Source organism: Puma concolor, chromosome C1, assembly GCF_028749965.1.
Source record: "Puma concolor isolate L17-30 chromosome C1, mPumCon1.1.hap2, whole genome shotgun sequence".
Lineage (NCBI taxonomy): Eukaryota > Metazoa > Chordata > Mammalia > Carnivora > Felidae > Puma > Puma concolor.
This window is the reverse complement of record NC_141674.1, coordinates 152,316,306-152,331,838: the sequence shown is the minus strand read 5'-3', so window position 1 is coordinate 152,331,838 and position 15,533 is coordinate 152,316,306. Positions and strand designations below refer to the sequence as shown.

The 15,533-nt window shown below is 40.9% G+C and overlaps 1 protein-coding gene across 2 annotated transcripts in view; it reads left to right on the top strand.

The window, feature by feature from the left end:
- DPP4 (dipeptidyl peptidase 4) overlaps positions 1–15,533 on the top strand; it is a 109,553-nt gene that overhangs the window by 74,806 nt on the left and 19,214 nt on the right. For both annotated transcript variants that reach the window (XM_086718751.1, XM_025934890.2), the window contains 9 exons: positions 2,683–2,818; positions 4,880–4,924; positions 7,351–7,458; positions 7,724–7,791; positions 8,734–8,787; positions 9,174–9,295; positions 11,108–11,155; positions 11,660–11,758; positions 14,148–14,217. In XM_086718751.1, coding sequence (XP_086574877.1) covers positions 2,683–2,818; positions 4,880–4,924; positions 7,351–7,458; positions 7,724–7,791; positions 8,734–8,787; positions 9,174–9,295; positions 11,108–11,155; positions 11,660–11,758; positions 14,148–14,217 — 750 coding nt within the window. The remainder of the gene's footprint in view (positions 1–2,682; positions 2,819–4,879; positions 4,925–7,350; positions 7,459–7,723; positions 7,792–8,733; positions 8,788–9,173; positions 9,296–11,107; positions 11,156–11,659; positions 11,759–14,147; positions 14,218–15,533) is intronic.

Below are 15,533 nucleotides of genomic sequence, written 5' to 3'. Positions count from 1 at the left end.
TTTCTCTACTGCTGATTTCCAAACCTGGAGCATAATTTATGGTTTTTAGTAGATAAAAGGACTTTGTACCAGGTGATCCACTAATCATGTTAGAGAGTATTCTGCCCGCCCCCTTCCGGCCCCTTCCCCCTACTAGGCCACTTTAGAAAAGGGAAGGCTCTTTTTAGAGCCCCTGGTCCTAATCGATGCCCAGGAAGCCCTGAGATAATGTGTGCAAGTATGTTAAGAGGCTTTTTTTTCCCTTAGAGAGAGGTACATGATTTTCATCCAGTTTATAAAGGGATTTGATCTATGAGTAAGAACCACTAGCATAGAGCAGGGATAAGCACACCAGGCCCACTGGCAAATCCAGCCCCATGCCCGTTTTTGTATGATCTGCAAGTAAGAAAGGTTTTTACAATTTTGAGTGATGGGGAAGGAATTTACAATTTGAGTAATTGGGGAGGAAAATCACGAGAAGAATAATACTTCATGATGTGTGAAAATTATATGAACTTCAAATCTCAGCATTTCACTGGAACACAGCTACAGTCGTTTGTTTGTATATTGTCTGTAGCTGCTCTGGTGCCACAAAGGCAGAGATAAGTAGTTGTGACAGAGCACATGTGGGCTGCAAAGCTTCAAAGATCTACTGTCTGGCTCTATACTAAGAAAACCTTCAGACCCCTGGTCTAGAAAGTTAATTTCAAAAGTTTTCCTTTCTCCCTTGCATTTCATTATTGCAGTCCCCTCTGTAAGTATTTATTCCTTATTCCTGGGAAGATTTATTTGCCTTACCATGTTCTCATTTAATGCCTGAGGACTGGGCACAGGGCGGAAGAGTTGGATCCAGTGAGGCGCCCTTGCTCCTGTGCGTGCAAAGAGGGGCTCACACTCTCACACCCTGCAGCCTGGCAGTCGTTAGTGGTAAGCACTTTAAGACTGGTTATATCAGTGTAGAAAAAGAGGGTTTCTAAGAAAGCATAGTGGATATTTGAAGAAGACCTAAGGAAGTCAGAGCACTGCAGTGGTTTCAGACTGAAGGTTGAACCAAGAGGGCAGCCAGGACCTAGCTCATAGGGTGTTCATGAGACACCGGCCATGCAGACTGATGGTGTACCGGTTCTTAATAAGCAAAAGAAAGGGCTGAAATGGAGAGGAGTCCCTATATGTGGGAAGGTGGTGCTTTGCTGCTGGGTGAAGGGGTGTGATCTTTCAGTACCTGCCACCAGCAGCGGAGACAATGAGGAGGTACCCCTGGGGACATTAACACAGGAGGTGTCCCCAGCAATAAAAGGGGGATAGCGAAGTGGTGATCCATCCTAAGTGCTCAATAAACAGTGGTTGTTTGCTTTAGTGTCCGTGAGGGGAGTGGAGATAGGTAGGACACGGTCTGTGAATTCTGAGGAAGGACAGAGCTATTTAAGCCACAAAGAATAGGATGGGATTTTTCCCTTCAGTGCTGCCTTCCAAGAATTTCGGTGAGTGTCTGTTTTGTGCCAGGTATTCTGCTAGGGCCTGGGGACACCCTGTGAACAAGACAGCTGTGGTCCTGCCTCAGAGAGCTTGCAGTCAAGTAAGGAGAGCAAAAAGATGCGAGGAGGGGGTGGTCACAGCCTGGGAAGGGAAGAGCAAAGGAGCATTTTAGCGCGTTCAGGGTGAAGAAGAGGATATGGCCATGGGCCAGAGGGGAAGAGAGGGGAGGAAAAAATTCTTTGGGAATTTTTCTGAAAAGGGGATAAGGCTTTGATCAGACAGCGGAAAGGAGTGATTTAAGAATCATTGTTCAAAATCACACTGGGGGCTAGGAAGAGTAAATAAAATAAAATATAAATGATCCGGAGCAAATATTTAGGGAGGCTAGCAGAAAATTAAAGTGTGAATTCTATGCATCTCACTACAAATCAAAAGGTAGTTCCAAAACTGCTTAAAGGTATGTGTTGGAGGAAGACACAATGCTGGAGATCTCCCCAGTTGTATAAATTTTATGTTAAGGTTCCTTATTTTTTTTTCCACAAGTTCATGTTTTGAGTCTTGAGAAAAGATTTTTTACAGTATAATTATTTGATTTTCAAAGTTTGTAGAGATGTGGGTCAATTTTTTCCCCTTTGAAAATGAAGTTGAGAAAAAGGTCAGTTGTAATTTCACCCTAAAAGCAAGAATTTTCTAGAGAAGCACGTCAAATTACCAGAAAATATTCGAATCTCAGCCAGTGTCTCTGGCCTCCCTGTAATTTTCTCTCAAGACAGCAGAAAAGAGATGGGAAAATGTCACCCTTGACTTCCTGGCACCACCAAAGGCCAAGCTGAGGACTTGAAAAATCCCGAGCTGTGGTGTGAGTCACGTTTGCCAAGCCACTACTTGATGTTAGCTACTGTTTTTCCTGTCAGATATATTTTAATTTCCATTCAAAACTAAATTACACTTTAAGCTTTCAGAAAAAGTAAAATATTGTGTTATTAAATGCTTTCAACAACGATTTTAAATTATATGCCTATTAAGATTGATTTCAGTGAGTAAAATGTCTGTCTGTACCAAGGTCTGGAAATAGTTATTCTCTCTCCCCTCCCTTCCTTCCTCCCTCCCTCCCTCCTTACTTCCTTCCTCCCTCCCTCCCTCCCTTCCTCCATTGCTCCCTTTCTTCCTTCCTTCCTCCCTTCCTCCCTCCACCCCTCCATTTTTTCCTTCCTTTCTTCCTTCCAGGGATTACTATTTGTGTGATGTAACGTGGGCAAATGAAGAAAGAATTTCTTTGCAATGGCTCCGAAGGATTCAGAACTATTCAGTCATGGATATACGTGACTATAATAACTCCACCGGCAAATGGATTTCCTCAGCGGTAAGGTTTAATGGGGATGTTCTGCTTCTAAAGCTACATGTGAGCCAAGGACAGTATGAAAACAGGCAAAGTGAGTGATTGGGAATCAGGAAATAAACTCTGAGTTTCTATTCTTTCTGACTGTCAGATCCTGAGGCAGTGGGTAAGTTTTGACTAACTTTTAGAGAATCTGATATCTGGTGGTACTTCCGTTTCACCTTTACTCACTAGTCATACTGTTTTAGTTATGGATATTATCACTCGGGGAGGAGATGGTAATTGGAAACCCAGAAGACAGAATTTGATGTCAAAATTCAAAAAGCTCAAGAGGGCCAGTGGCTGCAAGGGCCATGAAGTGTGTTTCCATAGAGAAAATATGGGCAGTGGCAAATGACTGGCTGAGTATGTGTGAAAGAAAACAAGATTCAAAAGGCCACAAATCTGCTACCATACTGTGACTATCATTAAGCAGTAAACAGCTTTAGAACATACATAGATACCTACCCGGCTGAAAGGGTGGTAACATTAAGACAAAGGCAAGTGTTAATTCAAATCTGAGGTGCTTGGGGTGTTGGGGGGTTTCCCACAAGAAACTTCAAGGTTTGGCCAAGCTGGTGAATCAGAATTAAAGCCCCTTTGGGGACCAGCAGCCTCAGGAGGGACAAAGCCCAGGGAAGGTTTGCTGGAATATGTCAAGCACACCTCTACAAGCCATTTCCTGGTAATAGGCTCTGTGCTTACACACCTCCCCTCCCTGTTCCCATCCTGGTTGGACACAGTGAAGATTCTTGCCTCAGAAAGCTTGGGCACCCTGTATCTTGATGTGCTCATTTTGTTCATTTATACAGCAAACATTGAATACCTAATGTGTCCCAAGTTCTGTGCACAGCTCTGGATTCAAAACAAAACAAAACAAAAACAACAACAACAAATTAGACAACATGCTGTCCCCAAAATGTTGATGTCTTAGTAGGGATTACCATTATGATAATGAATAATAGTAGATACCATTTCTTGAAGACTCACAGTGGAGTCAGAGATTCAGTGAGGTTAAGGGGTTTGCTTCGGTCACATGACAGCCAGAATTCAAACTAAAAAAATCTCAAGCTTTTGGTTTCCTGTAAAACATATCATCCTACTATCAAGATATTGTGACCTAAAAGGGTATAAGCAAGGTACAGAGGTAATGGAGGGCATAAGAAGGTGATCCACTCAACTGGGGACAGGGGATGGGAGAGATGACAAGGAAGAACTAAAGCAGCCTGGGCAGATAAGGGCACAAGGACCCTGTGAGCAGAGGCTGTGCAAAGGCATCCAGTGAATGGCTTGGAGTGTGCAGGGTCTGGGGCTCCCAGAGGACCAGGGGTTGGGTTGAGGCACAATGATGAGAACTGAGGGTGGGGGTAGACTGAGTCTCAGGCACCATTCCCAGGAGTTTGGACTGACTAGTAAGACACAGGGCGCTATTTCCAGGTGTTAAATAGAAGAGGATCATGAGATAGAACCATCTGTTGCCAAGTGAGGTCAGCCAGGGGTTGAGCAGGGTGGAGGGCAGACTAGAAGAAGAAAAGAGCCACAGGGTCTCAGCCAGGAGGTCATGACAACAAACCAGGGGAAATCAGACAAGAACCCGAGCTAAGGCAGTAACCGTGGAGAAGGAAGAGAGGAGTCAAAGAACCAGGAGACAGGGGCTGAGGAGGTGGCTGTGAGTAGTGGAGGCATCTAGAGCGACTCCCACATCTCTGGCTTGGGTGAGTGGTGGCACTAGGCAGAAGAATGAAGGTGTAGGAACAAGCTGGTGGGGATGGAGACAAGATAAATGACATCATCTTCTGTTCTGCACCTGTTGAATTGAAAATGCTGATGGACCTTCCAGGGCCACATATGGAGACAGAGCCCTAGGCAAGAGAGGTAAATGTTCTAATGCGACAGTCCTAACATAAATACAAATATATAAATGGAGACAGTTTTCAACTATTTTAAGTACCATTTCATTTGTATTACCATGAATTGCAGCTAAAGAATTAGAATGCATAGCTTACTTCTCTCTGGAACACTGTCCCTGTATTTTTCTCTTCCTAGGCACAAGAACACATTGAAATGAGTACCACTGGCTGGGTTGGAAGAGTAAGTGGTTAAGAGTCATGTTGTTTTGTTTTGTTTTTTTCATATGGATCAGATACGCAGAGCTATTTAATATGTAGATATACCGGGGTGTCTGGGTGCCTCAGGAGGTTAGGCATCCAACTCCTGGTTTTGGCTCAGGTCATGATCTCATGGTCGTGGGATGGAGCCCCACAATGGATTGCACGCTGGCCATGGAGCCTGATTGAGATTCTCTCTCTTCTTCTTCCTCTGCCCCTCCCCCACTTGCACTCACGTGCTCTTTCTCTTTCTTTCTCAAAAAAAATAAAAAATAAAAAAATAAATATACCAAATGAGGGCCCTATGTTATTTGCTATTAACAGAAATATTACTTGACCTATTTCTCAAAATACTTAAATGCCCCCCGCAGAGATATCTTTTTATACAGAATATAGAACATGCTCAGCTGGAAGAAGTAAAAGGACAAATTAAAACTTAATAGCAGACAAAACAGAAGACATACTCGAGGCAAACTGTAGGTCCTGGAAAGTAAAAAGCAAACCTATGCTGAAAAGCCTCTAAGATGCCAAATATGCTCATTGACCTCATCTTCAAAGTCCTGTGCTTTGGAGGCAGAAAACATGGCTTCCATCCACAGCCTACACCAATGTGTAAGGAGATGGGACTACATCCAGTAGCAACGCAGCGGCAAACACACCACACTGCTGTGTACCTCCCTCTGGAGGAAACAGTACTCGTGTGGCTTCACGCTTTCCTAGGCCCCAGATGCAGAGTTTCATCCAAGAAAGCACGGTGACCCGCAGGGACTTGTCACGCTTCTCGCTCCTGCTGCGCTCCGCCTTGGGCAGAATCACCAGCCGTGTTGCCACCAGACCATGGAACGAAACAAGTTCACAAAGGAAGTGCAGCCATTGCGGCACCTCATAGAAAGACGATGAACAAATCTCGCCTAATTTTTACGACCACTTCTATTAAGTCTCCTTTAAGACAGAAACAAAGGAACAAAATGTGTAAAGATTTCACTCATATCTCTCAGGGCATAGAGGGGAGGCCCCTGGTCCAGGAACAGGACCCCTTCCAGCTGGGCTCGGAGTTCCGATAGCATTCGCACGTCCCTTTTCTTCAGGCATTGATTGGGCAGAGGGGAGAGGTTTGCCAACATGAAAAGTGGTTTCCTCCATGGCAAGAGACACGCTACACTTCCTCACGACTCTTTGAAAAAAATATGTTTTTTCCTCTCTGTATTTAACCAGACAGATGCCACTTTTCACACATTTCTACTAGGCACAACTCCATCCAGGGGAAACAGGGAAATGTATTAAAAAGATAAGGCTGTGAACACAGGTCTAGAGAGGGGAATGTGTTTCAGAGCTCTGTAATGAGAACACCAAGTGTATTGCACGCCTCAGCTTGCTCCATAAATGAATCCACTTTGAATCACTAAATAGAAGAGGGAAGCATTTTTCTTCCTTCCCAAAATGGGAGCTGATGAAAGAGGAAACATCTAGGGTAAAGTGAACCAACAATTTTAAAAGACCATCTCCTACCTGCTCTCAAATGTAGTCGTAAGGCGACATATTCCTTTCAGGCTGGGATAGATACTCTTCTGCTTAAACTACATTATGTTCTGAGAACTATCTTTTATTGAACTGTGAAAAATGGAAATTTTATAGTATATTTCCATACAACTACTTTTTTGGTAAATTGTTGATCCTATTTAGCAAAATGAAAAGACTTACCATAAAAATGGTAACTATAAAAATGTTTCCATGTGAAATATACGACAGACATTCCTTATAGCACCCAGTCCAGAAATGGTTAAAGACTTCCTGGCTTTCAAAAGGAAATATGTATTTTAAAAAGAGGGAATAAATCCCTCAAATTACAAACCACTTCTTATCTGAAACAGTAAAGATAATAGTCTGTTTCAAACCAACAAACAAAACAGAAAGCAATCAACTCATGGTTGTGGGGAGGGACGGGGTGTGGGGAGATGGGTGAAATAGGTGAAGGGGATTAAGAGGTACAAACTTCCAGTTACGATAATAATAATAGTGTGTTTCAAGAAAGCACACCTGTGACATTGAGAAAATTTACCTCATAAAACTGAACAGATTTTTGCCCATTTGTAGCCAGAAGTCCTTGAGTTATCATCCACAGAGAGATGTCCAAAGATAACAATACCACTGCTCTGTGTTGAGTGTCCTGTGTAAGCCTTTTTATGTGCTTTCTCTCATTTACTGTGCACAAAAAATTCCCTGAGAGAGCTCTTTTTGTCTGCATTTTCTAGAAGGAGAATTTTCTTTTGAGACACTGTGGTTTCATTTGGCAAGTAAATGAAGCATGGGTTTTGGGCAGAGATGTTGAGAGGACTTTCAAAAATTAAAGTTGGTGCTGAGATGAGACTAATGTGCTCTAATGTGTTTTTTGTTTCTATTTTATTCTAGTTTAGGCCTGCGGAACCTCATTTTACCTCTGACGGGAGGAACTTCTACAAGATCATCAGCAACGAAGATGGCTACAAACACATTTGCCGTTTCCAAATAGATAAGAAAGTGAGTATTCCTACGTAATTTACTTCAGGTTGATCTCTTTTTTAATGCAACTAACTTGACATGGAAATCATTTGGTAAAGTCGATCAAGGTGTACTAATAATCTGATTAATTCAAATTCCAAAGCAGTATCTAGAGTACAGTGGGATGGGGTGGGGACACCCAAAAAGGCCCAAGATCATCTGAACTGTTGCTATAAATGATTTAACCCTCCACTTAACTTTGGCGAGAGAGTTTCATAAACCTCTTTTTAAAAAATTCCATTAGGATTGCACATTTATTACAAAAGGAGCTTGGGAAGTCATCGGGATAGAAGCTCTTACCACTGATTACCTGTGAGTATTCTAATAATCGATCGGATGGATGTAAATATAGTTGTTGTAATCACACCCTCTCTGCCCAGAAATAGGGGAAAATCTCCTACAAATAAAGAATAGTCTATTTGGAATGTGTTCAGTACTTTTTTCTTTTTAACATACGGAAGCCTTAATGATTTTCACATATGCTTAGCAGATTTGATACCCTGCCACCAAGTGGCTCTACCTCTTGCTCTTACCTGCTTTACATTAGAAGAGCTGTAGCCTCTTTTTCTTAAACGTCTTAGAACACTGAACCAGAATCAGGGGCGTTTCGTGAAATGTTAACTGTCACCGAATTCTGGAAGGCTTGCAAAGGCTATTTTATATCTGTCCATGTTTCGGCCTCGCTTTTTGGAAAATGGAAAGCTTTGCAGAGGCTGTCAGCTACCATGCACGAATTGTGGCATGAATTGAGGAGTGTTATTTTTCATTAGAATCTAAGGCACTTTTATAATTCGTTATCGGGTGTCACCATGGAGGATTTTTGCCCCTGCCCAAAGCAGTCTTTGAAGGTCCTCTTTAGAAGTGGCTCTGTGGCCCTCAGGAAGATGGTAGTTTGTGTTCTAGAACAGAAAATATGGGAAAAAATAGGTACACATGGGCTCTCAACTTCAGGCTACTTGTCCAGTCACATTTTTCTTATGAGAGACTTTTTTTCTTTTTTTTCTTTTTTTTTGTTTTGTTTTGAGTTTTTACTTGTCACTTTAATGAAGGGAGCAATTCCTGCATTCAGATATTTTAGTCTGTTTACAATCTCCTGTTTAGAGATAATGGGGGAAAATGGCCTCTGGGGGAGAGGGAGCAGGGAAGAATGATACAAGAAGGGCCAGAACTAATGCTTGGTGTTGAGTTAAACAAAGTGTGCTTGACTTTCTTTAAAAACATAATTAATATACATCTCATTTGTTTTCTTCCCAGATACTACATTAGTAATGAATATAAAGGAATGCCAGGAGGAAGAAATCTTTATAAGTAAGAGCTCCACCAAGTTGTTGACTTGAGTCTTTTTAGCTGAAGAACAATTTCTGGGTTGTTGTTGTTGTTGTTTTTTTTTCCTTGTCTTAACCAGAATTGTAAGTTCTAGTTTCTGTTCTAGAAGAGCTTTGGTTCCTTTATAAATCAAACCTCCACATGTCACCAAACGAGAATGGCTTTATTAGATGCTTTATGTTATTTCCAAACAGTAGGAGGTTTGAGGTTATTACGAATTAATTCATGTATCTATCTCACACTAAAAAGAAGTTTTTGAGCATTGCTTTGACATTCTGATAGCTTTGAAACCAGAATATGGCATTATTCAATTCCATCCTTTCATTTCTTCTTTCATCAAGCACTTAATTTCCACCATTGGTTCACAGAATCCAACTTAATGACTACACGAAAGTGGCATGCCTGAGTTGTGAGCTGAAACCAGAGAGGTGTCAGTACTATTCTGTATCATTTAGTAAAGAGGCAAAGTACTATCAACTTAGATGTTCAGGTAAGTGTGAATGGACATGGGGAGGGAAGACAGCATCACCATGTCTGTCTGTCTACCCAAAGCGGTTCCCAACATTCCCTTAGGCTGCACGTTTTTCCAGCCTTCCACTCGCCGGCTGACGTTCCCTCTTCTCTTCGGACATCATTCACCACCCTCCTGGCTCAGTCTGCCCATTTGTCCCTTTCTCTGTCCCATCTGGGAGACATTCTTGCTGCCCTGCTCAGTTTTCTTCTCTTGAATCTGAGGTGCTCTTGAAATCACTGAAGTCCCCTTCTCTGCAAGCTCTAAGTGGTGAGTTAACCACCCTTCCTCCCCTTCTGGCCAAGAGACTTGCATGGCTTGCTTTTGAACACACACACAAGTACACACACACAGTGGAGCCTATGTATAATAGAGGTAGTTCATTGTTTTAGACAGACAGACAGATAGAGATAGATATATATTAGATTTTTTGTTGTAGGTTTTTTAAGTGTCGATTTTTTATTATTTTATGCACTTGCCCCTCTAAATGAGAAAATACATGCGGGTAGTGCCTGCCACCCAACCTGCCCACTGTTCCATCTTCTGTTGCTGTTTTATTTTCATTTTCTTTATGATAAATGAAGAAACTTGGCAAGGACGGGCAACAGGACTTCCACAGGTGGCACAGCTAATAAGAGGTGGCACCGGCAGAACAACAGGATCCAAGCCCAGGTCTCCACCTCCCAAGCACTCGGATAAGCACTATGCTAGGTTACTTCTCAAAATGAAAGAATCTGGATACTCTGGAAAGAATCGTCCCCTCACCGAAAAGAGACCTCCAAACCAGCTAACTGAATCTTTCTTTACCAGCACAGTTTCTTTATTGTTACATTTTAGTTTCTGTGACTGTTTTTAGTCACCACTTCTTGAGCATGCATTTCATACTGGGAACTGTGCTAGAAGTTTTATATTTGTGGTCTTGTTTGATTCCTAAGAAAACTCTATAAAGTAGATATTGCCCTCATTTTGTATGTAAAGAGATCGAAGCATAGATATGTTGTCCTAAGTCACACAGCAGGTAAGCCAGGGTTCAAACCCAGGTCTGTATAATGCCATCACTGTGGTTCTGATCACCAGTAAAACATTAATATTATCTAAATGCATGAAAATTAAATAGCTCACCAAATAGCTTTTTTATACATTACCTTCTAGTCTGCAACTACTACAGTTGGGATAAATAGTGAAGATATGTTCATGTGAGAAAAACACTTTTGCATGCCAGAAAGGAATAGCTTATCCAAGTCAGGCACTGTGCAGATGTGCCCCCTGGCTCGGGATTCCGTAGAGGGGGGGGGGGGTGCGGGGGGGGGAGAATCTGCCCCTTCCCGGGGGGGGGGGGGGGGGGGGAGGGGCTGGTTCCAGAGCTCCACCCTGATGGGGCGGGGCCTGAGAGTGGGCGTGGTCATCGCAGGACTGTGGACTTAGGGTGGGGAAGGAAAGATAGCAGCTGTCAGGGGTCTGCTGGTTTAGTTCACAGATGAGGAAATTGAAAGCAACATGCCCAAGGTACCCAGTAGGGCCAGAGGTTCATTTTCTGCTTCATTCTCCTGATCCTCGTGCCTTTCCGGTAATACTTATTACAATCAAATTGCACTTATTTCAAAGAAAAAAACCAGCTACCACTTAGTAAGCCCCTTATACCACTATGATAGTTATTCTATCAAAGCTAAGTGGTATCAAAATGATATCAAAGTTAAATGGTAACAAATGCCGTTTTTGAAAACTATGCTATCTCCTTTTCTTTCTTAAAAAAATCTCACCTAAAACATTTTTCCCTGGTTATGTTAACAGGCCCTGGTCTGCCCCTCTATACTCTACACCGAAGTAGCAACGATGAAGGTACTTTCTAAGATTTCACCTTTCGTTTGCTCATTAGAAAAGTGTGTGTGAATAGGACCAACATGTACTTAGCACAGTGGGATTTTTTTTGGCTTTAGAGTGTTTGAACCATGATTTGAACTCAAGGTTTCTAATCTAAAGAATGCATAGTCCCTTGGAGTGCCTGAGTGGCTCAGTAGGTTAAGTGCCTGACTTCCGCTAAGGTCATGATCTCAAGGTCTGTGGGTTTGAGCCCCATGTGGGGCTCTGTGCTGACAGCTCACAGCCTGGAGCCTGCTTTTGATTCTGTCTCCATCTCTCTCTGCCTATCCCCAGTTTGTGCGCGCTCTCTCTCTCTCTCTCTCTCTCTCTCTCTCTCTCTCTCAATAATAACTAAATAAACTTTAAAAATTATTTTAAAAAAAGAATGCATAGTCCATCAGTGAATTGCCACTTATTACAGCCTTGCACAATCCATATTCTTCACATTGTAATGAATGACTGCTGTCTCGAATATTTATTTAGAACTGAGGGTCCTGGAAGACAATTCAGCTTTGGATAAAATGCTGCAGGAGGTCCAGATGCCCTCAAAAAAACTGGACTTCATTATTTTGAATGAAACAAGTAAGTTGAATTTCTTTCAGAACAGAACTGCTCACGGAAACCCCAATAAAAATCTCTCCAAACGTGACAACTTGATCTGAAAATACACATTTTATATTATATGTAAATCTAACCTAAGTTTATTTTGTCTATGAAATAGTCTGTCACGAGAACTGCTGGCTTTACTTTTTGTTTTGTTTTCAAATACAGCACCCTTCTATGTGAAATTTAATTCTGTTAAGAGGAAGCCTTTGGAAAAAAAACCAGTATTGCTACCCCATACCCCAGCTTCATTTTGTTAGGAACTCTGCTCTATAAAGTATTAATTGCCCGTTTAATTTAATGATATCCTGACATATTTTGCCTTTAACCCAAAGAAGTAAAAAATATATCTGAGATGACTATAAAAAAATTAGGGTTGGCTGTAAAATGCTGAAACTTCAGACTCGGAAGAGAAATCTTGGATTTTTCTAACCTTCTCCCTGCCACAGTTAGCCTAGTCCCCGTGCCGGGAGCCTGGATGATGTGCAGAAACCACTAAGAATGGGGGGGTGGGGGGTGGGGAGAGGTCTTTGAGCAGGAAATGCAGTCGGGTCGTTTTTATTTGGTTGCTCGTTTTTTCCATTAAGAGCTAATTACTCGTGGGGGATGGGGGAATCCACCAGGACTGATTTATTTCACATTTTAAAAAATATATAGGGTGATAATAGAAAATATTCAAAAAGATTCAATAGAAAAGATTCATCCAAGATTAAATGGCAGGAAAAGCACCAGAAAACAGAGGGTGCTTCTGAAGAACTCCTCAGCATGGGGCTACTCAAAAATGAAATGTGCATAGAATCACCCGGAACCTTGCTAATGTGGCTCTGTGATCCAGCAAGGAGGGGTGAGCCCAGGGTTCAGAGTTTGGAATTAGCCCCTGGGTGATGCCAGTGTTGCTGGCCCCTGAATCAGTCATGGTGGGCAAGAATTTAGAGTTCCGGAGAGCCACCTCGACTGTTGGTGCAGAAGGCACTGCATACTGGAGACTTGACAAAAAGTGGGGGACCCTGAAAGTTTTTGACTCAGAGAAGCCATAGGATTGGATGGACAACCTGCTGGGGAGGTTGGAGCTTCCAGAACCACCTTCCACAGCCACCTCATCTGGGAGGTGGTTGTACATTCAAACTCCAGGAAAGGAGGGCTGGGGGGAAGTGGGGGTTGAGGTCTTGGAGGAGGGGCAGAAGGAGGTGGGACTGGTGACTTCAAAGAACCCCCCCCCAAAAGAAAACACTCCATCTTCAGAATGATGGAGCTAAAACACTTCTAATCAACTAGTACCCATTCAAACAAAGGAGAGATGAAATGGTGGGTTTGGCATCCTTACTGAAAACAATATGGTCAACACATAGCTTGACATTCTATGGAAAAATAATAAAGACTTAAATTTAGAAGGCATAAAATAATCAGCAAAAGACAAATTAAAGAGAAATCTATTTATATAAAGATTTTACTCCTAAACCTTTCTTTTTACATCAACTGAAATAACTGTGAAAGAAAGAAAGAAAGAAAGAAAGAAAGAAAGAAAGAAAGAAAGAAAGCAAGAAAGAAGCAGCTCTAGAGATAATGGATTTTTTTCGCCTTCAAGCTAAATCTACTGAAGCTGGAAATAATCTGATTAAAATATGAAACATCTCTCTCTCTCTGTCTGTCTCTGTCTCTGTGTGTGTGTCTTTAACATTTATTAGTCTAACTCATCATCTTCAATTTGGGAGCAAAGGAAACCAATTCATTACTTAGGGCAAATTTTATTAAACTGATGCTAAATCAAGCACAGAGAATAAAACAGATCTGCAGACCATACAGAACGTTCACAACAGTCTGCGCCGTGTAAACCTGATTTCGTTCTGTGAAACACAGAGCTGAAAATGGGAACTCAGCTTTGCGGTCTGGGATGGCAATAAGAATTACAAAAATGTTATTAAATCAGAATTTTAAAATAAAGTCGGGGCCAACTAAAAATCCTAAACATCTTCAAGGAAATTCAAGAAGAGGAAAACATTTTGGAGGAAAGCTTAGAACATAAGCCATAAACAAACTAGATAAGTAGATCAGATGCCAAAGAACAGAATCATAAAAACAAAACATTAGCAATTCTAAGATGCACTTTTATTTTACAAGGCACCAATGTATTTAATAGATACATTAGAAAAGACTTTATGGCTTTAATCTTAACTAGTATCCTAACCTGAAAGAGAATATGTTTATATCTTAAAAACATGCTGAATCCAAGCAGTTCATTTTCTTTCTCAATTCTAATTTAACAAATTGTTGACTACTAGCTATGATTTATCACTGACAGGGATAAGAGACCTAGATCATGTGCTAATAATTATTCTTAATTTACTAATTAATCTTTCTGTTTGTTTAGAATTTTGGTATCAGATGATTTTGCCTCCTCATTTTGATACATCCAAGAAATATCCTCTCCTAATAGACGTGTAAGTATTCAAGAGGAAGGAACAATTTGGAAGTTAACCACTGTACATGTTTTTACCCAAGGGCAGTTTACAGAAAATTAACGTTTAAAAAATGTTAAAAAAAAAAAAATCCTTCCTCTCTTCCTGAATCATTGTAAGCAGTTTTACTGTTTCCTTCTCCCATTTTGCAATCACAACCCAAATCTTTGTTTTCTACCATCTTTCTAATGGAGAGAGTAGACACCCTTCTGTCATAATTTTGTTTTGATCTGTTTCTCTGCACTACAAGAGAATTTCAAAGAATTTTCAGGTCCCAGTTTTATCCTTACCTCTTGCCCATTTTAACATGTAAGAGATAGGTATTAATAGTATTAACAATTTCTTTACCCCCAAGTTTCCCCAAACATCTTGAATGGTGGCCTTTGATTCACTAGGACATCAGGTTTCTTTTCCATTAGTTTCTAACATATCACTGCCTGGTATTTTCCACTTGCATCTTTGGTGAAGAGACGATGTGATACAGGAAATCATTCATTACAATCCAAACGTCTTCAGGTGTTAGAGAAAGTTCTGAAACACAAATCTTTGAGCAGTAAATGTAAACTCATGCAAATTCTAAATATGGCATCTTTGTAAAATATTTTTTGATAATTACTGGGAATATATTTTACTTTAGTCCTTCTAAAATTGCCCTGAACTCACATATGATGCCACAATGCCACTCTTCCTGTCCTTGCTTGTCTCATTTCCTTTATTAAAAACAAAACAAAAACAAACCAACAAATGTGCTGGGGACCTGCTGCACACCAGGTGATTTGCAAACCTATATGAGTTCTATTGCGCCCATTGTATGGGGAGGGGGAAGGGAGGGACGTGAATATCCAACACAGCCTGTTGCACTGTATTTACAGTTCCATGTAAACAAAAAAAAGCTCAAAGAAAGAGAAAAAAGGTATTTTAAACTTCAAGAGATGCTGTTTGATTTTCAGTAAGCCTTATTACTTTGACTACAGTGACACTAGTTTGCTTTAGGTTTCAAACCCCCTACTGAAAACAGATCCTTTAGAAAACAGTGATATTTTTATCTTCTTTGACTACCTAGTAAGGAATGATTAGACCTCTCTTTTATAAGGAAAGTTTTAAAAAACAGAGTAAATTTACTGCCTGTTTTTTTCAGTTATTTTCCTCTTCCCATCCTAACATGTCTAAATCTTTGCTTTCTATTTCTTAAAATAATGTTGTTTAATCTTAGTGGGTTAGGTAACTTGACACATAACTAATATTAAGGGAAGCTATTACTCTACCATATCTAATATCATTGAATCTAATATCATTTC